The 27,823-nt window shown below is 35.0% G+C and overlaps 1 protein-coding gene and 1 pseudogene across 7 annotated transcripts; one reads left to right on the top strand and one right to left on the bottom strand.

The window, feature by feature from the left end:
- On the top strand, positions 1-26,204 carry LOC131156775 (histone-lysine N-methyltransferase EZA1). 7 transcript variants are annotated; one of them, XM_058110716.1, is made up of 18 exons: positions 12-131; positions 1,572-1,673; positions 2,543-2,817; positions 3,513-3,674; positions 4,575-4,659; positions 4,830-4,985; positions 5,091-5,138; positions 5,225-5,296; positions 8,201-8,288; positions 8,394-8,874; positions 11,751-11,904; positions 12,586-12,806; positions 13,078-13,209; positions 14,661-14,748; positions 14,844-14,891; positions 14,992-15,120; positions 25,565-25,642; positions 25,717-26,204. In XM_058110716.1, the coding sequence occupies exons 1-18, from the start codon at positions 93-95 to the stop codon at positions 25,906-25,908; spliced, it is 2,550 nt and encodes an 849-aa protein (XP_057966699.1). In that variant the 5' UTR covers positions 12-92; the 3' UTR covers positions 25,909-26,204. The 7 variants fall into 7 exon arrangements, with proteins under 7 accessions (XP_057966697.1, XP_057966699.1, XP_057966703.1 ...); XM_058110714.1 differs by having other exon boundaries at positions 1-131; positions 8,201-8,874; XM_058110715.1 differs by having other exon boundaries at positions 36-306; positions 8,201-8,874.
- On the bottom strand, positions 22,325-22,926 carry LOC131156776 (large ribosomal subunit protein eL20-like; annotated as a pseudogene).
- Positions 26,205-27,823: the final 1,619 nt, after the last annotated feature.

Here is a 27,823-nt window from a genome sequence, read left to right as displayed (position 1 = left end):
GGCCACGTTAACGTCCGTCCGTGTACGCGTATACCATTCTCCTTTCTTCCTTTTTCCCTGGAGATCGATCCTCTGAGCTAAGTAGAGCAGCTATGGTGTCTAAATCAACAGACTCTGCATCTAAGCTCAAAGTTTGTCCCTCTCCCTCTCTCTCTCTCTCTGGAGATTTTGTGATTTCTAATTCGATAAGACTCTTGTTGAATTTGTAATCTGCGAGACCTACGGCTGATTCTGCAATTTAATCGATTTTGATTTTTCAATCATCGATTATTTTCATCAGATTTGGTATTATATCACAATTTGATGGTAATAGTCTTTTTACTCTTGAGTTAGCTGGATATGATCATCGACTTGCTATCGAGGACTTGAAATTCGTGAGTTGTAGTTTATTAGAATTGTGCAGAAGGAAAAAACAAAATACGCACTTAGCTGGACTGATTAGTTTGAGTTTATTTTTTGCGTTTCTTTAATTTAAAGCGGAGTAAAACATGAGTTATCGAATTTCATCTTCCTTTCTCGTCGTTTATCAGCGACTGAACGGAGCATTAGGACAAGAGTTATTATGTTGTTTGGTTATGTATTATTTGTGATTAAAAAGACATATTTTTCTCTAATTCTCCCGATGGTTTTGAGATATGTGCATCTTTGCGTTTTCAAATGGTAGTTTTATTTTTATTTTTTTTTCAAAATTGCAGTGAACATGGGAACTGTTTGGTATTATTTTTGTTTTCTGTTATTAGTTTTTGTTATGATCGCATTATAGTGAAGAAACAAGTGGTGACGATTGTGATTTAACAATGCATTGGTCTATGTTGATAGTTTTTGTTCCTATCTTTGGTTTTGTTTGCAGTTGTTGCAACAAACGGCTGAAAACTAGATTTTTTGGTTTTTATTTGTTGTTTTTGCAGCATTTATTTGATATCCGTAATTCATTTTTGTGGATTAAATCATTGGGAACATAATTTTAATTGAAAAAAAGTAAATTAAAATCCTTAAAATTTCTGAAAATTTGAAAAAACACCCCCCCCCCTGAAAATTTGAAAAAACACCCCCCCCCCCCCCCCCGGGTTTCTTTTTCACCATTTCAGCCTTCATATACTATAGGATTGTGCTTGAGTACCAGTGAGTGAAATTAAAAGTATAATTATTAATTAAAGTAATTTTAAAATAATTCCTTTTTATATGATAGGATTCTTTTGCATTATTCGTTATTTTAATCACATTTTAAAATTGATCTGAACTTTAAATTTATTTCTAATGTTTGATATACTAACATTTGTATCAATAAATTGTGTATTACTTGAAGATGAAATTTTTTTAAATATTTAAGGATGATATGATTATTCATTGTTATTTGAAGCAAGGTCAAAAAGTCAAAAAATAAGCGTGCCTTCTATCAAGTTTTTAATTTGCTTCAATTTTGGGATATAACAAAACAAATTGTCCATCTTCAGTTTTTAGTTTCTTAGCTCTGATCTTAACTTTTCTTTTCTAGTTTTCATTTTCATAATTTTTTACCAAACGATCCCTCGGTGTTGTATTCAATGATGATTCCTCTTATATTTTAACAGAAATCACAGGGAGAACATCCATCAGATGCTTGGGGGGACCTAACATATAAGATATATGAGCTGAAAAAGCAGATTCAAGATGACAGAGTTATTTCAATTAAAGTAAGTCTGTTGCTGGTTATTTGGGTTCCTTAGCCTTTATGCGTAGGAGCCTTTTGGCTTGCTGAAAAATGAGGATCAATACTACCTTCTCTATTGTGTGTTTGTGTTTTCATTGCACAATTGTCTTTATTGGTACAATGCATTTGGAAAGGTTTGTCTTTGCATTTTAGTGACATAAATTGATGTCTACACTAAGTTCTATGTGAAACCATCACACCTGTATTTGAGTTTTAAAAATAGCTTATTAACAAGAGTTTTATGAGCCCAACCAAACGACATTGCTAGATAATAAGAATACAGTCAGCGTCATACATTGAACACAAAAGTCTGTCTTTGTAATTTAATTTTCTAGATTTCAGGCCAGCAGAACTCGAAGTTAATTTCAGATCCATCATCCGTCACTGTAAAGCTACCAAATGATAGGCTTAAAATTGTACAATTAATTTTAGTTCTAATTCCCACAGCCACAGCTCCACTCAACTAAAAACTGCCTATTATTTGTTTGAAAAGTATGCCCTAATGTTTTTTTGATGGTTAAAAAGACAAATAAAGGGGGAAAATGGATCCATTTTGAAACCATAGATTACTTTTTTATTTCTGTATCTGCTGTTCACATAATATATATATATTTTTATTGATCTGACGGAGAAAAAGGTAATATAAATTCAACAAACAGTTTTTAAGCTGGGTAGTTCTTGTTCTAGCATTCTACACTGAAAGGCCTTGATTTTGATGTTGCTGCAATATCTTTTGAAGTAAAATATATCCTACGATACAGAAACAGAAGAAGCATTTTTTTTCCTCAAGCCTTGACACCTTGTACATTGTTATATGCAAGCAGTAATTAATGCAGATCATCTCTTGCACAGGCAAAGCTTGAAAAGAATGGGAAGATACTAGAACAGCATCTCTCTCAGCTTGTATCAGGGACATTAAGAAAGGAGGTTCTGTTTACGGAGCATAATGGACTAGGCAAAATGCTCTCTTTAAGAATTGAGAAGCCTCTCTGTATGTTTAGTGGATTTTCTCAGGGATATGGGGATAAAGATTATGTTAGTGGTCAAGATGTTGTATCCTCTGCAATTACAAAGCTTCCATATGTTGAGAAGATACCACCTTATACTACCTGGATTTTTTTGGACAGGTATGACAGTTTTAAACTCCTTTATACTCGTATTTTCTCTAAAGTGTACGCTGACATGTTGTATGGTTGGAAGGCCTTTTATTCCCTTATGAGAGAAAATTCTAAAAAAATTTGCGGACAAAAATGAACTAAGTGATTTTTAAATTTCAAATGATGTGTGTACATGTGTTTTGAATGGCAATTTGTTCCTGATACCATCTTCTGATGCATTATGCATCCCCATTGAATAAGATGAAATAAGATAACTAATATCTCAGGGCCAATTATGAAGGCTCTATTGGCATATTTTAAGAATATTATAGTATATATGAGTTCAAATGGATGAATACCCTGCCATTTTTCTTTTCCTAATTATTGTACAATTAAATATTTCAACTGAAAAATTGATTTCTAATAGGGTGTAACTAGAATCTGTTAGCACTTAAGTTTGTTGAATAGTTCTCCATGTGTAGGAACAGTCCTTTGTCCTTTCTACATCTCCTACTCAGGTATATTACTCTATTCTTTTGCTATATTACTAATTGTTTACTTTGGCAGTGTGATAGTGTGATGTTCGTCCTTTAAAATGTAATTTTTTTCTTTTAAGGAATATTATATATGAATTCTAATGTTGGAATTTGTCTTCCTTTTTTATTTTTTGGGATGAAGATTTTATCCTTGCTCTTGTTTTCTCAAATGTGCCTTACACAGCACAGAAATCAGAGAATGGCTGAAGATCAGTCAGTAGTTGGTAGGAGACGCATTTACTATGATCAGTATGGCAGTGAGGCACTGGTCTGTAGTGACAGTGAGGAAGAAATTACAGAAGCAGAGGAAGAGAAGCATGAATTTTCGGAAGGTGAAGATCGTATCATATGGTAAGTGTAAATTACGCATTATACTTGAAAAGGTTAACTTATGCAGATGAGAAATAACCTGACTTCTTTGAGTGTTGCCTCAGACTGGTTGGAAACATTATCCTAATTTTTAGTGATCCATTTGTTGTAGAAAAATATATGTTGTTGCAATGTTTGTATGTTACATGTTCAAGTTGAAATTTAGTTTTGTTCTTAGCTTCTGCATTATTTTAACTCTTCAAGATAGTTATTCTTTTGTAATATGATATACTGTCACAGCTTATGAACCTTCCATCATTCCATGCTGGGAGACTGCCATTGTAGATTGTACTAAGATGGCGCCTAGTCTGCTCCATAGACTTGAGAACAGATGTAACTGTGACAGAATGGTTACGGGGACTGAATTTACTTGAAATTTTTGATGATAGAAGAATTTACTCGAAAGTATACAAGAGAGGTTCCTGTTTTGTTTTAGTTTCATCTTTACCCCAGCAAGAAAAGCACTGAAGTGAAAATTGTTTAGAAATGAAAATCTTCTAATTTAGAGAAGAAATGATATTAAACAGAGAAAAATAACGATGCTAGCCTGTTGCCTCTTTTTTGATCTATCTTGCTTCTCCAGATTCCATTGTTGTACTAATTTTCTCTTTGTGGGGCTAATGACCTGATACCATGCTTTCATGGTTCTCTTTTTCCAGACTTCTAATCTGTACTTCATCTTCATTCTTGAACTGGTTATATGGACCATAACAGAAAAAGTACAGTACAATCATGATTATATAAGTTTGTCACTTGGCAAATCATGCATTAAATTTACCAATACATGTTCTCTTTGGAGGCAGGAGTTATTTGTTCTACTTTTGCTTGTTTTCAGATTTAAACCTTACGCAGTTATACATTTTACCCTTTTGAATATTGTAGGATGGCATTTCATGAGCATGGTTCAAATGAGGGAGTCGTGAACATTGTGAGTCAGTGTATTGGGGGAACCACTTCAGAAATCCAGGTAACCAAAATTAGCTTTGGAATCTGATATATTATGATTCAGTAGATGTCTGTATCCTTATTTTTTCTTTCTGCAACATCATCATTGCATTTTATAACTTCTTTTTACATTTTATTTTATCTTGTTCCTATTTTATTGTTGATTGATGTATGCATTTTTCATGTTTGTAGGAGCGGTACAGTATACTCAAAGACAAACTTCAGGAGAAACAGGACCAAATTCTAAATGCTTCTGGAGAACTTGCATCTGAAAAGAATGCATTTCTGGAAAAGAGCCTTAGTTCTGCTTTAGATTCTTTTGATAATCTTTTCTGCCGTCGTTGCTTGGTAGTTGATTCCTGACTCTGCTAGTTTACGTCATTTTTTATTATGATAACTTTGTTCTATTCCTGTGACAGTATTCGTGCTTGTTTTGTTGCATCTATTAAACAGGTGTTTGATTGCCGTCTGCATGGTTGTTCCCAAACTCTTATCAATCCTGTAATATGCAGTGCCGTGTTCTTTCATTTCACTTCAATCTGATGTTTTATTCTTCTGTCCATCTAATAAGGTGTTTTGTCTGGCAGAGTGAAAAGCAGTCTTATTGGGCTGAACTTGAAGAGAATGGGAAACCTTGTAGTGATCAGTGTTACCTTCGTGTATGATTTTCCTTTTAAATCTTGATATGTCAATAAACACAAATTTTGATGTACATTCTTCTCTCTTTTAATACAATTCTCTCTCTCTCACACACACACACACACACATATTTTGTGAGCTGTTCCAATTCTTTTACCATGTACTTCTTTCTGCATTTTTCATGGATCTACCTCAAGTATAGAATAACTGTGCAATCCAGTTTAACAAGTCTGCTTTATTGGGAAAATATAAGTGAGCCCTGAACTCGAATAGAAAAATACGAGGTTGTTGGTGGTAACATCATAGACTTAGGTTCAAGTTCCTATATGGACTTGAACATTGTCCTCACATTTCTTTTTTGTGCTTTCCTTTCCAACTGTCCCCAAATCCCCCCTTTTCCAAAAATAAAAATTAAAAAGGAGAAAAAAAAAACAGAGAAAAAAAGAAGATTACTCTCCCACATTTTTCCTCTAATCCTCTCTCTCTCTCTCTCTCTCTCTCTCAGATATACATGAAATGTCAAAAACCCGTACGTCTGCCTGTGTACATATTTGATCTAGTGTTGAGTTCATTCAATCCTCAGTGTTCTTACTCTTGTGTTCTTTTAAATGACTGAAGTGTGATTTTATGCAACTTCGTTATAAATTTAAGCAAATAAAATTCCAGGATGACTGAAAATTACAAAATTTTTTTAATTTGGAAAAATTCCCTTAATGCAGTGAAATGGACCTTATATATATATACACACTATAGAAATTAACTTCGGAATTTTTGGTCTCACTTTCAAACACTATTCATACTTTTATATATCAAGGAAGAAGAACTTTTTAGCTTAAGGAAGAAAAGAGTGTGTATGTATATATATAAATTATTTCTTCTTCCTTGATATATAAAAGTATGAATAGTGTTTGAAAGTAAGACCAAAAATTCCAAAGTTATCTTCAATAGGTATGAATAATACGTAGGCAATTAATTTTTTAAAAAGTACGTCTAAACATTTCTAAAAAGAAATATAAATATGATAAGTTCTTCTTCCTTTATATATTTCTTTTTCTATCTTAAAAAATTAACTTTCAATAGTATTTTTTGTGTGTGTGTGTGTGCATAAGTTTGTGCATTTGTTGACGTTTTATAGGAACCTGGTGTCATGGTCGTAAATTTCTGCATTGAAATTTCTGCTTTTTGCTACCCTCAATATCAAAATGGCAGTCAATTTTTTGTTTTTACAAAATTTCCATCAAAATATTCACAAGTCATTCAAACTTTATAGAAATCTAGAAATTTCAACAAAATTTGTTGAAATTTTAATATTGAAATTCAAATTTATGATCCAAAACCCAAATTTAAATTTCTCCCTTTCTTTATCTTTTTATATGTAGCGAAACTAATGATTATTACGAGAAGGATATGAATTATAGCTTTTAAACTTTTGAAATTATACAAAAAATCAAACTTAGATATTAGCTATAACATTTTATTTGACCATTTATTTCTAGAACTATGCGTATTTTTGTACTAAATTTTTAGCTGATTTATGATTTTCATTTGGGTTAATTGAATATGTTTACTATGATTATTATGTTATAGTTGCTGCACCTTATACACAGCATTATCATCCTTGATGTATTTTGTTTATTATATTTTAGTTCTAAAATAATGTATTATTATGTCTCTTTATTAGTTTCTAAAGCTTCATAAAACAATGTCATGCAATTTTACTAATTTCCATTTTTTTTAAAATCAAAATCAATATCGAACTTTCCATTGAAATTTCTGCACTTTTGAAGCTTCGAAATTTTGGTCAAAAGTGAAATTTAAGACCTTGCCTGGTACCAAGGTTCCAAAAGATGACTAATTATGAATATTTAATATTTTTATACTATTAGTGGCTGAAGCTGGAATAAGTTTTGACATTGCAAACTTTTGTTTGTATTTAAAATATTTTCCTGAAATTTATGCCAGGATTGCCCATCTTTGGAAGGGTTTAAACAGGCTGCCTTCTGGTTTAGTTAGTTTATCTGTTCTACTGGCAATCATGGTGTAACCTTGTTCTTCTGTTGTCCTCTTGTTTTCAGAATTCCAAAGGAAGTTTGCTCAAGCCATCTTTAAATTGCTTACTTCGAGTAAAATTACTAATTTATACTCCATTCCCTTTTTCTTGAGTAGTACTCTGTCAACTGAGTCTGTAAATCAGTAGCCTTATTTAAAATCTATCCAGAATTGTTCTCTATTAGCTTTTAGCTGAGTTGTTACTCTCAAAAAACCGAGTTGATAAATGGTATGTTGAAACAATTAAACAATATGTTGGCTTCAACTACTAGTTATTGTAGAAAAGCTCAATTTATTCCTTAAATCATATCTAGTAGCTGTTTGGCCTGTTTACAATCAGACTATAGCCTGTAACTACCTCTTCTCAACTCAAGCTGACATGGCCATTGTCCAAATTGATTGGGCCTGGCTGCATCAATCATTTTCTCTCATTGTTGCACAAGGGTTTTTGTCTTTTTCTAAATGCCTTTAGCATCATAGGACCAAAAGTGAAAAGTGTCTTTTTCATAGAAGCTTGTTTAACTGTTTAATGCTCGCTGTTTGCCTAGCATATCCATCCATAGAACTGTCTTTGTAAATGATACTCTATTATATAGATAGGCACAAAACGAGTTATTGCTTTTTTTTTTTTGCATAAAATTGAAATAGTCAGGGAGTTCTATATTTTCCTTTTAATTGGGATAAATATGTACCTAAACACATGGCATTGCCTATTTCTGTGTTGCATCTATTGATTCTTTAAATAATTCAAATTATGATCATCTTTATTACTATAGTCATCATGTATCTTCTATATTCATCTGGCTATGTTAGGTTGCTGCCATTTCAGCGAGGGAAATTTTGAAGGCTTGACGTCCATTTCAATTTTCTTGCAGTTAAGATCCGTCAAAGATTTGCCAGAAAGTTCACGTATTAGTGCCTTGAATAGGATGGTCGAGAGTACAAGTTTAGAAGAGAAAAATGGTATTCCTGTTTCCTGTAACCCTGAAGAGCCAAATAGCAGTGATGGTTCAGAAACCATACCTGATGAAACATGCAATGCTGATAAAACTGTGCTTGTTACTTCAGAAGTTTCTTGCAATTCAGATGATGTTGCTGGAGCTCTAAATGCTGATAAATCTGTCATGGAATTATCCCTAAATGAAGGTATGGGAAAGCGGAAGGCCTTAGAGATAAATAAAATTCTAAAGCACTCAAAAGTTGACTCGGATGGTTCCCAGGAAGCTTCTCATAAAAAGCAGAAGAAGTCATTAGCTTTAAAAGAAGATCCTGTGGCTAATGAAAGTATAATGGTTTTGGATTCTGGGGTGCCTGAAAGCCAGGAATTTCAAATGACTGCCAACAGTGCTTTAAAAGAAGTCACTGAAAGTAAAATTATTTGTTCTGGTAGTGTTACATGTGCCGGATATGAAGCAAAAGATGCTGCAGAAGTGTCTCAAACAAAGCAGATACTTGATTCCATTGTAGGACAAGCTGAAAGTAACTCTGAGTGGAAACCTATTGAGAAGGAATTATACTTGAAGGGAATAGAGATGTTTGGGAGGAACAGGTAAGGGAATCTTAGTTTCACATTATTTCTTCCATCTCACAATTTATTATGTTGCTCACATGAAATAGAAGAAAATCTTCAATTTTTTTATTTATTTAGTTATGCAAGTGAGGACTTCAAGTTTATTTTTGTTCTCAATGAGCCATTTTTAATCTGAGCTGGAGGAAAAGTGTGCTTTCATGGAGAGGAATTACAATTGGCATTCAATTTGCAGGTTTCATCCTGCACTATAATTATTCACTACTGTACTCATCAATTCTTTTTTATTATTATTATTATTATTTTTTTATATTTATATGGTTGACTAATTTATTTGACACAATTAAAAAAACTAATAAAAATAAGATGAATGGAGGAAAAGCACTTTAATACCTATATATAAAAATAAAGGAGATATTCAAAATTGTAATAACTATCATGGAATTAAGCTTATGACTCATACTATGAAACTATGGGAAAGGGTAGTTGAACAAAGCTTAAGGGTAGAATTGAAGGTCTCAGAAAATCAATTTGGTTTTATGCCTGGGAGATCTACTACAGAAGCTATATATCTTTTAAGAAGATTAATGGAAAAATTTATGGAAAAGAAGAGGGACTTGCATATGGTATTTATTAACTTAGAGAAAGCATATAATAGGGTACCTAGGGAAGTTCTATGGTGGGTTTTAGGAAAAAAAAAGGTGTATGTAGTAGGTATATTGATGTCATTAAGGATATGTATGATGGAGTAATTACTAGTGTGAGGACTATAGATGGAGAGATTAGAGAATTTCCAATCACCATAGGTGTACATCAAGGATCTGCTTTGAGTCCTTATCTTTTTGCGATAGTGATGGATCAACTAACTAAGAGTATCCAAAATGAGGTTTCATGGTGTATGTTGTTTAGAGATGATATTGTATTGATTAATGAAATTAGGGGAGGAATAGAGACTAAGTTAGTTATGGAGAGAAGCTTTGGAATCTAGAGGCTTTAGGATAATAGAAATAAGACAGAATATATGAAATGCAATTTCAGTAATAGTAGGAGAAATATTGGAGACAAAGTTAAACTTGATGATAAAGAAATAAATAGCACTTGTAAATTTCGATACCTTGGATCTATTATGCAAGCTAAAGGAGAAATTGATGATGATGTAATGCATAGAGTTAAAGCAGGTTGGGTAAAATGGAGAAGTGCTTCAAGTGTGCTTTGTGATGGTAAAATTCCCTTAAAATTAAAACAGAAGTTTTGTAGGACGGCTATAAGACCAGTTATGCTATATGGATCAGAATGTTGGGCGACAATGAAATAGATATCTAAAAAGTAAAAGTGGTCGGGTTGAGAATGCGATGGATGAGTGGTATAACACTAAAAAATAAATTAAGAAATCAACATATTAGTAGTAAGTTAGGTGTAACTTCTATAGAAAATAAGATAAGGGAAGGACGACTCAGATGGTTTAGACACTTATAACATAGACCCCATAGTACACCAATGAAGAAGAGTGACTTAGTTATTTTGAGAGGCAGTAGAAGTGGTAGGGGTAGACGTAAAATAACTTGGAATGAGATAGTAAGGATTTAATAGCCCTTAATTTGTCAAAAAATAAATGATCCATGATCATATAAATTGGCAGAAAAAGAGTCATATAGTCGACCCCACCTAGTGGGACTTAAGGCTTGGTTTTGTTGTTGGTTTTTTTGTTTATTATTATTATTTTTATTCCAATCTTGTTTCTTGTTTGTTTGAATATGATGGTCCAATAGTCGATGATCCATTGTTATCCCATTTTGTTTAGATTGTTTTGAATAGTTCATTCATTTCTTTGTAAATTTATTCTCGTCTTCAAGTTATCACATACTAGAAATGGCCATCCTATAAACTTTAGCATAGAATGAAGGGTAATTGTGGTGTTATTTTAGGTGGTTGCCTATTATTTTCCATAAAACTTCTAATGCACAATATCATAATATCATGGTCACTGAATGATGCATACCATGTAGGATTATAGCTGGTCCTTGGGATACTAAATTACTAACCAAATTGACTTCATGACCGAAAGAGGAACATCTATGTTACTTCCTTTATGAGGCTATTACTAACCCCTGAAGATTTGGGTGTATGGGGTGCGGGTTGGTTTTGATTTTTATTTTTTATCACACGCACCCCCTCCCCCCCCCCCCACCCCACCCCACCCCACCCCACCCCACCAAAAAAAACCCTTTCTTTGTTCACTGTTTGAAGTATCTTTTGTCTTGCAGTCCTGCCTACAGCACTCTAATAGAACATCTTACCTGAGGAAAGAAAACAATGCAAGCTGTGACTTTACTAAGACAATGATTTCTGATTTGTGGGGATACAATTTCACATTTATTTGAAGAGATTAAATGCTTTTGGGGCATGCAAAGAAATTACAGTCTGTTACTTGGTTATTGAAGGAAGTATTCTACAAAGAACAGTATGTAAGAAAGGAAGCATGCAAAAGTTGAATAGAAAATGTGAAAGCTGAAGCAATCAAGTGAGCGAGGATGAGATTCTTTTAGTATAATTTAACTGGAGCAAGGATTCATGATTCTTTAATTCAATCTCTAATTTATGCACATTATATGAAAATATTAAGTTGGATATAATTTGCAAAATCCCGCAATGGTAATCAACTGCTCTGGAAAAATTGTTTAGGAAGATTACCAATTTAACCAATACTTTGGTATATTATTGGTAAATATCAATGAACGTGCTCTGTAATGCATACAGATGCTTTTATTTTGAGCAAATATTGGGCCCAAAAGAATGTAATAGATTCAGTTTGCAGTCGATAGATATCTCTGTCTGTAAATGAACTGTTTCATATTTGCCTTTTATGTTTGTGCTTAATATACAGTGATGATTTGCAGTTGCCTTATAGCCAGGAATTTGCTTTCTGGCCTGAAGACTTGCATAGAGGTATTTAGTTATATGTATGATGATCGAGCTGCAATAACTCACAGATCTGTTGTTGTACCAAGTTCACTTTTGGAAGACAATGGGAAAGCTGAAACAGATTATATGGTCAGCTCCACATTCTTTTAATTCATTTTAATCTTTTCATTTTTAAGGCAAGGTTGTTTTAGATCTAAGAGAGACACAAGACAATGTCTGTGGTACAATCTCTGAAGAACTTTACCAACCAAGCTAGCAGGCATTTTCTTTTCCTATCATTTTTGTTTTATGCTGCCCATCTCTTGTTGGCAGAGACAAGGGACTTTACTAATGATTGAAGTTCATAGTATGCTGAAGCATGAATAAATTATGTAAAGTGATAATTTAAAGGCAGAAGTATTGAGCATATGCTCAAAGTCCATTTCCATCAAGGTTGAATTACTTGGCAGTCTTGCCAAATTTTTTAATGTCAAATACGATGGTCATCCTTCATAGAAAGAATGGACTATGTTTTTACAAATACCCAAATGGAGCCTGATGTTCTCGAATCAATTAAAATTCATTTTATACGCTTGATTAAGCTTGGTTGGTGATTATGCTTTGAAAACAAGCCTATACACCATAATTGAATATCATGAAAACAATGTCTTGCCTCCAACACAATAAGTTAAAAAAAAAAAAAAAAAAAAAAAAGCCTAGCTAACTTGATTGCTGCAATTTAAATATAAAATTTGTCCAATCTAGTTGTGGGTTCTGGTACATAGAAGCTATCAATTTTTCAGTACTCATTTTTCTGCTGAATTGTGTTAGGAGCAAGAGGTGCCAACAAGATCACGATTATTACGAAAAAGGGGCAGAACAAGGAAGCTTAAATATTCATGGAAGTCTGCTGGCCATCCATCTATCTGGAAAAGGATTGCAGGTGGGAAGAACCTGTCCTGTAAGCAATATACACCTTGTGGATGTCAGTTTATGTGTGGAAAGCAATGCCCTTGTCTACACAATGGAACTTGCTGTGAAAAATATTGCGGGTATGTTAGATTTGCTTTTAAATGGTTGATGCCAAAGTAAATTAAATGGGTGGAGCAATTTTTAGAATGTTCGTGCCATTTTTGATCAAATGACCATTTTCCCTGATCAGTGCACACTCATGAACTTACTCATAAATTGTAGTAAAGCCTCAAAAAGAAACTGAAATTTTTTTATTTTTGCTCTGTGTTCTTTTATTGCAACTAAAATGCATCTACATGAATCTGAAAATATAAGAATTGTGATTCATCAAAGTAGCTATTACATCTTCAGGTGTTCAAAGAGCTGCAAAAATCGCTTTAGGGGATGCCACTGTGCAAAAAGTCAGTGCCGAAGCCGACAATGCCCATGCTTTGCTGCTGGACGCGAATGTGATCCAGATGTTTGCCGGAATTGTTGGGTTAGGTATCCACTTTCATACCTTAATAGCATCCAAGTATAGAGCAGAATAAACTGCTTTGAGTTGGCGGTCTTGTTTGAAGGGCACTACCCTTATCTTTGTAAATTTATTTCATTAAGGGCCTGTTTAGTTGTGGAAAATTGTTTTTATTTTCCATTTTTAGTTTTCTAAAGGATTACAAGGAAATTCAACTTATTTTTCAGTTTTGTGACATATGTAAAAAATAAATTGGAAAAAATAAAAAGTTTTCCTGCTCTTCACTTGCGGAAGTTTTACTTTCCATTTCCACATTTTTATAATTATTTGAAAAATGGGGGAAGTTTTACTTTCCATTTTACATTTTTATAATTATTTGAAAAATTAAAAATGGAAATTAAAAAGTGTTTTCCACAACTACAGGTCCTAAGTTTCTCATAACCATTCCAAGTTCATTGCCCCTTTTGAGTATCACAGGATACATCCCCACGGAGCTTCTGAATGCTTAGATCGTATTTGTTTGTGTGTTTCTTATTTTGCGTGTTCACATAACTTGCCTTGTTTTAATAACCAGAGTGATTTTAAATTGTCCATGATAATGCTGCTCAAAAGAGTGCTTTCCTTGGAAAATGGATATTCTAACCTTGGGGAAACATTTTGCTTCATACTGATCATGGAAACTGTAATGCCTAGCGAAAAAAAATGTCATGAAAACTGCAAAATTAGCAGGATCGTTTGGAACTTTTTATAAAAGTAGTTTGATATTACTTATTATAAGTACCTTTTCATATAGTATTTTTTTCAGGAAAATATTTTTAAAAAAATAATATTTTCCTTAAAAAATGTAATTTGGAAAAGTGAAATAAGTACTTATTTAAATGTAAACCAAACACAATTTATTGGCGCAAGTACTTAATTCAAGTACTTTTCATAATAAGTACTTATCTTTTAAGACGTTCCGAATGGGGCTGTGAACTTAGCGAGCTACTAAATATGTTTGAATTGCACATTAGTTGTGAATTTCCTGTTTCATAGACTGGCATTGGGTTGACATTGAGCCCTGATATTTCAACATTAATGATGGTGAAATTATCAAACATATACACAGGTTTGTTGAGATATATTATATCGTTTTTACTCTATAAGTTTGAATACTAAGAATTATCAAAATCTCTTTAGCTAACTGGACTGGGTCTGAATATATGGAGCATGATTTTTGTGACTACATGCAAAGGGGTTGTTTAGATTGATGAAAAAAGAATGTTCATTTATTTTGTAAGGAATAAGCTGACTGAGTCAAGCTGACACGTCACTTGACCCATGAACCAGCAGTTCTTCCAATTCAAGCTTTTTCATGTCGTTGTGCTTAAAGACAATGTTGGCACATCCAGGAAAGTGCTGCTGATTATTTTCCATCTCAGTGCATGGATTTCTCTTTATCTATCCAAGTTCTCTAAACAATTTCTTGCTTTCTGTGCAGCTGTGGGGATGGCTCATTGGGCGAGCCCCCAAGACGAGGAGATGGTCAGTGTGGAAACATGAGGCTTCTTCTAAGGCAACAACAGAATGTGACTAATTATGGAAGCTTTTAAGTTTCAATTGTTAGTTTGGAAGCAGTTTACTGACAAAAAAACTCATTCGTTTTATTTCCTTATTTCTTCAGATCCTCCTGGCAAAGTCTGATGTTGCTGGATGGGGAGCCTTTATAAAGGTTGGTAGACAGAATTGTTTTTTGTTTTGCTTGCTACTCCTTATTGAATTGTCCTTTTGGGGTGGGAGAGGACTCAGTTCATTGTACAATGTGATTTCAGAAACCAGTAAACAAAAATGATTATCTTGGAGAATATACTGGTGAATTGATATCTCACAGAGAAGCAGATAAACGTGGGAAAATTTATGATCGTGCAAATTCATCGTTCCTTTTCGACTTGAATGATCAGGCAAGTGAACATATTGTTGCTGTTAATGGTTATTTAGTCATGTAGCTTTATTATTAATTGTTAGAGTTTGGTTTGTAATAAATGTAAGTTAGGGTATTATGGTCATTCCAATTGTGCTTGACATATATTATAAATAGAGGGAGAGACCTATCATTGAGTTTAGGTCTTCCATTTTACCCAATTATTCAACATGGTATCAGAGCATGATTTTGAAACCTAAACCCTAAGTGCTATCACCACCATCAAACCAAAGCCTAAAACCCAAAATCCACAGCATGTCAAATCAACACCAAGTGATAAGATATAGGCATCGATGGCCATCGTAAGCCTGATATAATAGCATAATTACATAAACATGCAGCCAATGGGTGTAGTGGAGCTAACAAAAGAAACAAGAACACTGGTTTTTCTTTGTGAATGTGGAAACGGACATATCAAGAAGCATGCATCCAAGTTGGCCTTGCATCGGGTTACCACTCATAAAAGCATCCCACCTATTTGGCATGGGGTTTCCATGCACATAAAAGCATCCAACCGACTTCGCATGGGGCTACCACGCATATAAAAGCATCCAACTGACTTGGCATGGGGCTACCATGGGGCTACCATGCACATAAAAGCATCCAGCAAACTTCGCAGATTTTTCAGCTATACTATAACCCTAGAAAACAGCCAGCAGCAGCAGAAAGTCTGACCAGTCGCTGGAATTTTCTGGGCGACACTGCCAGTTCGAAAACATAAAATCCACTGTAGATTTGTCAAAACCAACACCATAGTCACCCTCAGACACTGCCAATCTGACCCCCACTGAAATCCCACCTCCAGGCAGTGTCTCACACACCCTCATGCGCTAGATGAAGGCTGCCAGGGTCAACCCCACACGCCAACACGTGAACTTACAGGCATGGTTTTGACCTGAAATGATCCAGTGGTGATTCAGTCTCTTTATTAACATGTTTTTGGAGTTTTTCGTGATGTTTTTTGCCCAAAGATCTCACCTTTTTTTAATTACTCAAGTGCAGCACCCAAGGAATGGTTGTTTGATGCTTCATGAAGCAGTTTTTGAATGGTTTTTGAGTTTATGGGTCTGGAACAGTGGGATTTTCTGTGTTTTTTGATTCAATGATCTAATTATTTCCATATATCAAAATATCAAGCTGTTGGACATGTGTTTTTCTCAAAGATCCAATCTTTGTTTAACCATGCACTCGTGGTAATTTGTCAGTTGTTCAGTGTTAGTAAAAGTCATTGGTGACTTTCTTGGAGCAGTGACAGTGCTCATAAGCTGTTTTTTGTGAGGCTATGGAAGTGTTACATAAGTTTGATGATTTCTCCATGGTAGTTTCAGTGGTTCACTTCTCCAATTGTTTCAGTGCTGTGAGTGGCTTTCTTAGGGCTGTGTCTGAGTTTCTTGGTGCTGTGGCAGTCTGGTACTGATTTATTTGGGACTTTTTCATGGTTGGTCACCTTGTTTGTGGTTGTTCTGATTGTTCCAACAATTAATCTTATAGTCATTGGTCTGAGTTTGTGAATGTTGGGATGGAGTTTGCAAATCCCAAAAGTATGGTTCCTTCGTTAATCACTTGTTTGAGTGAACCACATATTGTGACCATATCAGAGGAGTATTCAAGGTTTCTACAGTATCAGTCGTCTCAACAAGCATCTTCTCACATTGCATATTTTGCCCAAAAAGGTAATCCTACAGTTTGTATGTCATCTGGTTTCCCAAAAATATACCTCAAGTTACTCTTGCTGATGGGTCCACTATTGTTGTTAAGGGGATAGGAACAGTAAATCCTATTCCTTCCATCTCTCGTTCTTCTGCTTTATACATTCCTAAATTTCCTTTCAATCTTATGTCATTTAGTAAGCTTACAAAGTCACTAAATTGTTCTATCACATTCTTTCTTGATTTTGTGGTTATTCAGGACCTGAAGACGAGAAAGACAATTGGCATAGGACATGAGGCTTGTGGACCTTACTACTTTGAGTCACCTTCTCCACGCATTGCCTACACAGTCACAGCTACACCACTTCAAATCCATTGTCGCCTTGGTCATTCATCCTTGGACAATTTGAAACAGCTAGTTCCTACATTGAGTTTTGTGTCTAATCTTGAGTATGAGTCTTGTCAATTAGGCAAGCACCATTGTGTTCCCTTTGCTTCCCGGGTTGACAAATGAATGGTGAGTCCTTTCATGCTAATCCATTTTGATATTTGGGGTCTTAGTCATGTCACATCAAAGTTGAGATTACAGTACTTTGTTACATTTGTTGATGACTACTCTAGGATGACTTGGTTATACTTAATGAAAGATCGTTCCAAGTTGTTTAATACCTTTTGTGCCTTCTGTTCCCAAATAAGGACTCAATTTGATATGCCAGTCAGGATACTTCATAGTGATAATGCTAAGGAGTACTTCAATACCCAATTCAATACTTATATGACTAGCTCTAGTATGATCCTCTCAGTCCTCTTGTGCCTACACTCCATAATAAAATGGGGTTGTAGAGTGGAAAAACATATATATTCTTGAAGTCACTCGTACCCTATTGTAACAAATCAATGTCCCCAAAGTTTTTTGGAGGGCTGCTGTGCTCACGACTTGCTCCCTCATCAATAAAATGCCACCCTCTGTCCTTGGTGGTAAAATCCCATATTCAATTATCTTCTCTAAGGCTCCTTTGTTCTTCCTTCCCCTTCCTCCTTTTATATTCGGTTATGTGTCCTTTGTCCATTAGTTAACTCCAGGAATGGATAAGTTAGATCCTTATGCTATAAAATGTATCTTTTTGGGCTATTCCTATACTCAAAAAGGATATCAATGTTATAGTCCTACTTTACATCAATTTTTTGTCTCTGCTGATGTCACCTTCTTTGAGTCTACACCATACTACTCCGATTCCTTGAGTTATGTTGACTTTAATGAGTCTCTTCCTCTGCCTTGCCTTCCGGATTCAAACCTAGTATCTATGCCCAATCCTCCTACATCTTCATCCAGTTTGAGTCATTCTCATCGCTTGGATCATCCCAATTTACAAGTATACACATGGTGACTTAAGGGGGAAGTGTCTCCTCCATCTTCTACTACTGTGCCTCAAGTTCCCTCATTGGATGATTTTATTTCCCATGATGTTGATCCTCCTATAGTTGTTCGAAAGGTAAACGCACTTGTACCCAACATCCAATCTCTAATTTTGTTTGTTATTATTTCTTGTCACACTCTTATTACTGTTTTGTTAGTACTCTTATCTTTCGTTGCTTATCCAAAATCTATTTCTGAAGCCCTATTCCATTCTAGGTGGAGGATAGCAATGGTTGAAGAGATGCGTGCACTATATGATAATGATACTTGGGATTTGGTACCTCTTCCTCCTGATAAGTTTGTGGTTGGTTGTCGCTAGGTGTACACTGTGAAAGTCAATCATGATGGTTCTGTGGCTCATTTGAAGGCCCGCTTTGTTGCTAAGGGGTACACCCAGGTGTATAGTTTGGATTACTGAAACACATTCTCTCCGGTCGATAAACTTGCCTTAGTACGTTTGTTCATGTCTTTAGTCACCACTTGTCATTGGCCTCTACATTAGTTAGATGTGAAGAATGCTTTCCTATGTGGTGATCTTGATGAGGAGGTAACCACCTGGGTTTGTTGCTTAGGGGGAGTCATGCTTATTATGTCAACTTAAGAAATCATTTTTTGGATTAAAACAATCTCCAAGGGCATGGTTTGGCCATTTTGGTGTTGTAGGACTTGAGTTTGGCCTTCATTGGTGTGTAGTAGATCACTTTGTTTTTAATCATTATACTCCATCTGGCAAGATTTTGCTTATTATGTGTATGAATGACATTGTTATCACTGGCGATGATGATTGAGGCATCCAAGACTTGAAGCTTTTCCTACTGAATAAGTTTCAAACCAAGGTTTAGGACCATTGAAGTACTTCTTGAGTATAGAAGTATCGAGATCTTGTACAGGAACTGTATTGTCACAGAGAAAGTATGTTCTTGATCTTTTAGATGAGACGGGGCTGTTGGGATCCAAACCTATTGATACAACCATGGATCCCAATAGTAAGTTAGTGTTAGATATGGGTGATTTATTGCCTAACCTAGGTTGGTATAGAAGACTTGTTGGAAAGTTGAATTATCTCATAGTCATTTGACCATATATATCCTTCGCAACAAGTGTAATGAGTCAGTTTCTCGATTCCCTGAGAACAAGTCACTAGGATGCATAATTTGTATTTTGTGATATCTCAAAGGTGCACCAGGGAGAGGTCTCTTATATCAGGATTGGGGTCACACTCATATTCAGAGATATACAGATGCAGATTGGATTGGGTCACGTTTCAACCGAAGATCCACAATTGGGTATTGTATCTTTGTTGGTGTAATTTGGTGTCTTGGAAAAGTAAGAAACAAACTATGGTGGCTAGGTCAAGTGCTGAGTCATAATACAGGGCTATGGCGCACACTACATGTGAACTTGTTTGACTGAAGAACATATTAAAAGAAATAGATTTTCTACACTCTCTGCCTATCGAGTTGATGTATGATTGATTGCCATTTTATTTGAGGGAAACTTGCATAGAAGCTCATTACAACCACTCAAGTGAAATTCGAGTTTTAGCTTGTTGATTTGTTCGCTAAAGCGTTGGGAGGTGCTCGTGTGAAATTCATATGTAACAAGCTAGGAGCATATGATACATATGCTCTAACTTGAGGGGGCGTGTTAATGGTTATTTAATCATTTAGCATTATTATTAATTGTAAAATTTTGGTTTGTAATAAGTGTAAGTAAGAGTATTATGGTCAGTCCGATTGCACTTGACATATATTATAAATAGAGGGAGAGACCTATCATTGAGTTCAGGTCTTCCATTTTACCCAATTATTCAACGGTTGCAAAGGTCCACATTTTTCTTCTCAATAGTTTTCCCATGTTGCTTTACGATGACTTCAATTTGAGCATCAATTTTGATAAACTGTTTTCTTTTTTTTCATGATTAGGCATAGATTAGCTCTAAACATTGGACCAAATCGGAAACTGCTACAGTGGGAAAAAATTATTAGAACACATTTCTAGACTAATGTGTATTTTAAGGAGCATTGTAACTTATTATGAAATTTAGAATTCTATTGAAATTGCTCGAATTACAACTGTGTTGTGTAATTTTAAAGTTTTCTCCCCCAAATGCCCATAGTATGTCAAAAGCACTTTGGTTTTGGAAGTGATTCCATTTTGATGTTTTAATTTGATTAAAGCAATGTAATTTCACTGACTATAAAGCACCAAAAATGTTTTCATTTCATGCATATAATATTTTTGTCATCATTTCTGCTATGCAAGTATATCTTAGTACAAATTCCAAAGTCTTGTTTGTCATTACTACTATTATTTTATGATCAGTGAAACTTGAGCTACATTTAAAAGTTAACATTTGAAGATGATGTGATTGTATACTTGTATTTTTTTATTTTTATTTTTTTTTAAAAAAAGGGCGGCACCTCCTATCTTTATTAGAAAACCCCTCACTTATGGCGGAGGAAAACCAAGGTTCTAGCAAAGGAAACTACGAATAGGTAAACACGAAACGAAACAAGAACGAAACGAAAACAAAACAACACATTAGACTCTTAATAATAGGAAGACCAATTTTGTCAAGACGTATCAAGCCTCAAATAGCAACTCGGTGATGTCTAACTAAAATTTTCAACCTCCTCCTTGATCTTCCCAAACGTCTTACATTCCACACTAGCATTGTGTCAATCATAGATTCAATTTTGAGGGGCGGGTAATCACCCGCTGAGAATGACGCACACCTTGTCCTAGGTGGTCCTTCAATGTTGCCAAAGAAACTTGTAAATTCGAATCAGAGTCGTAAAGTTTGTTCTTACTCAACGGACGTAGAGGACTATCAATGTCTTGGTTTGATGCATAAGTAGGCGAAGATGTCCCATCTAATTTTGGGAGTTGAACACACTCTAATACTACCTCCACGTTCCCCCCCTGCACCACCTTACCCCACTAGGTTCTCATCCACTCCCATTATCTTCTCCTCCACACGTGCACAAATCAAGGCTTGGTCCTCCTCAAAATCCACGTAATTCTCCTAATTCTCCAAAGTAGCTTCCTCCACCTGTGTCTCATTAGTCCTTTTATTTTGAGCATCAGGAACAAAATTCTCGTGCCTTGATCCCTCTTCCTCAGTATTGCCATCCTCCTGTTGTATAACATTCTTTACGTTAACGGTACTGTCCTTCTGCACTTCACCTTCCTCCTGCACTTCAAATATCACTGGCAACTTTTCCACACCTCCTGACTGTTCTAGTTCCTTCACATGAGACTCCATAGCCTTCGGCTCTTCATTAATGGGTGTCTGGAGGCCTGTGTGTCCTGCTTCCTGTTTCTCCTTTTCTCTCCACATCTTCTTTGGCACACGTGTAATTTCTTTATCCCTCCTGCCCTTATTTTCTCTAGCTTTGCAAACTACCTCTGTATGTCCTTGACAACAGCATTTGGAACAATAGAAACCATGCTTCTCATACCGTACCTCCTATCAAATCACTTTATTATTTGAAACAACAATGGGGAATCCCTGTATCGGTTCTTCTTGAAGGTCAATCTCTACACATATCCTTGCACCATACGTTCTAGTCCTATTCAATGTCGCATTATCAACTTCTAAAAATTGACCAAATTTGGATGCTAGGATTTGAAGACAATCCGGGCGATACGTATGGATCGGTAAGCCAGGTAGGAATATCCATTGGGGAGCCAAAGGAGACTCCTTTTCTAGATCAAAGTCTTTCATCCAGTGAAACAACTGAAACGAACACCCATCTATTACTCTTCCTTCACGGGGCCATGCATGTAGGGGTGAGCAAACGGTCGGTTCGGTGAAATTCGGTTAATTAATCGAATTAACCAAAAATCTCGGTTAACCATTTCCGTTAACTGAACCGACCGAATAAGGGCTATTAACCGAACCTTGCCCGACCGAATTACTTGTTCGGGTAATTCGGTTAACTGAATTTAACCGAAATTATTTAAAATTAATTATTAAAAATAGAATATACTTACAATTTTTTTTTTTAGGAGTATGAACGCAGTAGCAACTCAGGGGCATAGATTGATCATTCTAGCACAAAATTTTTAAAAAACAAATCCATAGAAAAACAATTCCCATTTGTAGTCCTCACTAGTTTAACAAACTAATCAACTTGAAAGGCATTTAGATGATGTCAGTAGCACGCAATGACGAGAGTTACATAAATAAGTTGGGCCTTGATGTCTTGTATGTTGTCTTGAGCTTTTTGGTTGGAGGCCTAAACACCTTAGAAATCAAGGGGAATTTGATTTTTGAGTTGTGAAACTGGTTGGTGCTCTTCCTCTTGCAAAGCTTTGCAGGAATGGTGGCTGTCTTGATAATTTGGATGCATGGAAACCTCACCCTGTGGCGTGATGCCATTTCAGTGTACATTTGTTCAACAACTCCGTTAAGAGTTGTGTCTCTGTATTCCTTGTACATGTTGTGAGAACCAATTCTGCTCTGATACCGCAGCCATATCCCATAGTTCTTGATCTTGGTGGGATTCTTCTCAAAAATCTCATTAATGGCAAGAATTTGTCCATTGCTCTTCTTAACTTTCTTCAGCTTCCTCAAAAAATACCAGAACTTGGATCTGGCGTGAACTTCATTGGTAGCCTAGAGTTTCATTTGGTAGATCTTCGGATGCTCATGTGCTTCAGAAGAGAGCGCTCGCCCCACCACCTGGTACTGGTGAAACCTGAAGGCAACCATTTCCGCACCAATTCTACACCTGCCATTACCCAATTTAATTAATTATTAAATCGGTTAATCGGTTAACCGAATTTATATTTCCTATTAACCGAACCAAAATCCGATTCACCGAATTTTGGTGAAGCCCAACCGAACCGACCGACCCGGTTTTTTTGCCCGAACTGAACCGACCAATTTCTGTCGATTAAATCGGTTAATTCGGGTTTCCCTGAATTATGCTCACCCCTACATGCATGCACAAAGTCCCTCTCATATCTCAACTGTACAAAAACATGGTGACTGTCCATGAAACTAACCGTTGGAATTTCCAATAACCCCCAGGTTTTAATCACTATAATTTTGATAACATCTATTGAGGGCCTAGAGTGTGTAAATTTCAGGATCAAAGCAAACCGAAATTCTTCAGCTGCCTTTGTCATCTCCATCTCTATAAAAATGAAGCCCTTCTCTCCATTGATATCCACAGGATAACGCATTGGCATTTTGAAGGTAGGCACCACCGTGTTTGTTACCATATGAGAATACGTATTTTTGTTGGTATATCCAGGTTCAAAAGTCCCCACCAGTGAGGGAGTCACCGGTGGAACGGTCGCTGCCATGGCCAACCTAGGAAAGTAGCAACAAACACAGAATTCCTCTTCTGCCCAAATGCTTTAACCCAGAGCCCCTATTGCGAAGTAGTTGAAGAGAGACATACCTAATTGAGGATGTTTTGGGTACCGGTAGAGGCGGCGAGGTGGAAATCTAACAAAATGGCTTGCCGAATTCAATGTCCTGGAGATCCTGTAGGCGGCGAGATGGGCGACCGGCTTTGGTTGCGGCCAGTGACACAACTCTTTGGCGAATCGCGCACAGCAGGAGGAGGCTGGGGATGTGGGATGTGAGCGGGAAAGAGGGTTGGGATGCGTGGGATCTTTTGGGATGGGCAACCGGCTATGGCTGCAACAGGCGGTGGGCGGCGAGCAGCTCTCTGGTGAATCGTGCGTAATAGGAGGAGGCTAGGGTTTCCTGTTCTCCTCCCTCCCTAGTTTTTTCTCTAAAGACTAAAGAGTGAGAATACGCTTTGTATACTTGTATTTGTATAATATATTTTGCATTGTAATTTCAGATTATTATTGCCTAAATTTCAAGTTGTGTTATGAGTAACAGCCATCACACCTAGCCAAGAAAAGCATTATATTATCATTTGTTATGGTAGTTTGTAAATACTGCAATTCTGATATGTTTAGGTGCCCATTCTTATTACTATAGAGGAGAGCGAATTATTCCATAAGAGCGACCATTGTAGCCTCCATGACTGTAACTTGGTCTAAAAGCAGGCCCTAGGATAATGTTAAATTGCCATACTGACATGCTTAAATCCTTGTATTTTAAATTAATATTGGATGCTTAAAATTGTCAGTTTACAACTCAAATCCATTCTATTTGCAGCCTTTTGAATGATATTGCTCCTGGCATAGCAAGAGGAAAATACTGATATTCCCTCTGCATGATCAAGAATTTTTTGGTGGCATATATCTAGTTGCTGCCTGCACAACCGATCAATGCAATGCAATAATTTCAGAAAACTTAGGCAGAAAGTCCTTAAAAATTACTACTGCTTGGCGACCTATTAAATCTGCTTTTTGACTTTTAGTAATGTTTGGTTGCCCCTGAGAAAGGGGAGGGATGGAATAGTTATAATATAGTTTACAATAAAAAAATGCAAATGAACATGACAAAGTTTGTGCTATTCCAACCAACATAGAGTAGTTGTTGTTAAGGAATAGGTATTCTCCTGTTTGGCAAAGAAATCTGGGAAGTGCTCGGTTTGGAACTTATGGGATTTGTGGGAAGAACTTATGCTAGCATTAATAGACATATAGTTCAAAGTGGAACATGTTTACAAAGAGGCGAATAAAAGTGCAGATTTCTTTGCCAAACAGGGTAAATCTGGTATTTCTTGATCATATAGTTGTCAAGATGATCTTCCTCAGCAAGTTAGGGGAATGATTCGATTGGACTTGTTGGGTTTTCCTTCTTTGCGCTCATGATGTTTTGTGTTATTACACTTTTAATGGTTTAGTTTCTTAGTTTTTTTGGTTGCTGGTGTTTGGTTTTTTGGTTTGGTTTGGTTTATGTTGGTTAAGTTAGTTTTAGGGTCTTGGAATTTGCTTTTGTTGTCCCAAAGTCTCAAAATTGTAACCATGGTTTTCCTCCGCCATAAGTGAGGGGTTTTCTAATAGAGTTTAGGAGGTGCCGCCCTCTTTTACAAAAAAAAGAAAAAAAAGAAAAAAAAAAAAAAGGAATAGGTATTCCCACGGTGAGATTTGGGAATAATTATTCCTAGTGTATTCTGCTTTGGTTGGAATAACATCAACTTTATCATGGTCATTTGCCCTAAAATAGCAGACTTAGTTTTGTAAATTACTATATTTCTACACAATAGCTGTTCTACTCTGCAAACAAACACGATTTTAGTTCTTTCTTTTAATCCCTTTACCTTTAGTTTATGGCAGTGCTCTAAATCATGTCTTTTCTCTATTCCTCAATAATCATTTATTAGTTGCGCTTCCTTTGCATAGTGGAATAACATGCCTTTTCACTATCAAAGTTCGACAATATAATGGCTGGGATCTAAAAGTAGCTCCCTTTGCAGTATGTCCTCGATGCTTACCGCAAAGGAGACAAGCTGAAATTTGCTAACCACTCGTCGAATCCAAACTGCTATGCAAAGGTAGAGAAGTTCCATTTGCTGCCATTTTGAATTAGATCTTGTTTGAGCTAAATCTAAAATGAAGGCTTTTCCAGGTTATGCTGGTTGCTGGAGATCATAGGGTAGGCATTTTTGCCAAGGAGCATATTGAAGCCAGCGAGGAGCTCTTCTACGATTATCGATATGGACCAGATCAAGCTCCTGCATGGGCTCGTAAACCTGAGACTTCAAAGAGAGATGATTCATCTCTCTCCCAAGGTCGACCAAAGAAGCACCAGTCCCATTGATAAACCATTCAGAGTCTTCTAGTGTAAATAGCAGCAAGCATGTTTCCCACACCTGATGCCAGTTCTAAATTTGCCCACCTGTTACGAATGTCTGTCTTCTACATATGCAAAACTCATATTCTGTGTATACATATTTACAAAACATTATGCAGAGATCAAACAGTAAGATGGGGGCAATAAGCCAGAAAAAATTTCTGGTAATTCTCCTATTAATCCTCCAGGAATAAGAATTTGATATTGCCATTAGAAGGCATCTATTGCTGTTTTTCCTAGTAATAAAAATGGTAATTTTTTTATTTATGTTTACATAATTTTATGGATTTCTTGTTATTGTTGTTGAAGCATCGATAATATATGATTGAATGACTTGTTTTACGTGTAAAATAAGCTTTGTTTCGGGAGTAATTAGGGCATGTTCAGTTGTGGAAAATGATTTACTTTTTCTCTAAATTTTCTAGAATTACAAACTTGTCCTTGTTTTCAATTTTTCAAAATTTGTATTGAAATATTTTATTGTTTTCTAATTTTTGTAAATAAAAGGAGCATTATAAAATTAAGCTTAAAACAAAACTAAAATTATTTTCTAGGATTGAATAGGCAATTTTATGTTTTTAGTTTTTTAAAAATGTTAAAACTTTTTTAAGTTATTGAACATTTGTATAGAAAAGATTGAAAACAATTTTTTTTTTAATTTTTGTTTTCTAGCCTTTTTACAAATGTTAAAACTTGAATGTGGCTTTTTTTTTTTAATGATATGAAAAATTATTACAATCAGTAACAATTAAAATCTTAAGTATTATTGGGTTAGTTTGACTACCTGAATTGGTTTTTGCCAATTTACACGATTTTGACGGTACCATTTGATAAGTTTGAAAAATCTTACGGGTACGTTTAGTATTGAGAACAATTTCATTACACTTATATTTTTGAAAAAAATTATAATAAAAAAAAAGCAATTAAATTTTTGTTTTTATAATTTTTTTATGAATTAAATGAACAAAAATAAATAGTTTTCTTACTATTCACTTATGGAAATAATTTTATATTTTATTTTAAAATTTTCAAATAATCACAAAAATGTCACCTTACTTTTTAGTTTTTCAATTTTATATAGAAAAACAAAAACATCTTTCTATTATTATTATTTTTTTTTCAGTTTTCTAACTCTTTGCTTTTAATTCAAATCTTATGCTTTAATCAGTGTGGATTATGTATGGATTCTTCTAAATCCATACAAATCCAAATTCAAACCCAAAAATCTATGATTCTAAATATTACCTTATATAAATTTTGAAATTTTGAAAAAAAAAACAAGTTTTTTTTTTTTTGTGTGTGATTATTTTGTATCTAGAAATAAAAATACAAAATTTTTTTTTAAACAAACTTTTTATTTTACACTTTTTCAAAATGAATTTTGAAAAATTAAAAACTAGGCTAAAATTTTTATAATTTTTTGACAACTTAAAAATGGAAAATATTTTCCACAACTAAAGATCTTAAATATTTTTTTACCTCATTTCATATTAAGTCTATTCTAACTCCATATATGCCACTAATGTTAACGAGATACTCCTTACTAAGTGCATTATTTGTCCTACATTTCAGGTGGCCTAACCACCTTGGTCAGTCATCCCAGACGAATTGTATTAATTTCTAAGTTTATCTTTAACCTTATATCATTCATCTCCCTTAACATTCTCGTTTTGACAAGTTTTACTTTTTAGATATATTGATTCGAGTTGGGCAACATTTTGATCGATAACAGAACTAGTCTTGTGGCAGTTCAAAACTTTCTTTAATTGGGTAGGTCCAAAAAACTTCTCTATTTTACCACTTTAACTCCATGTATTACATTTTCTTTCGCTTTTCCTTCAACCTACATAAGAAATCCAAAATATCAGAGTCTGCTATTGCT

Source organism: Malania oleifera, chromosome 5 (assembly GCF_029873635.1).
Source record: "Malania oleifera isolate guangnan ecotype guangnan chromosome 5, ASM2987363v1, whole genome shotgun sequence".
Classification (NCBI taxonomy): Eukaryota; Viridiplantae; Streptophyta; class Magnoliopsida; order Santalales; family Ximeniaceae; genus Malania; species Malania oleifera.
This window is presented reverse-complemented; position numbering and strand designations above follow the sequence as displayed.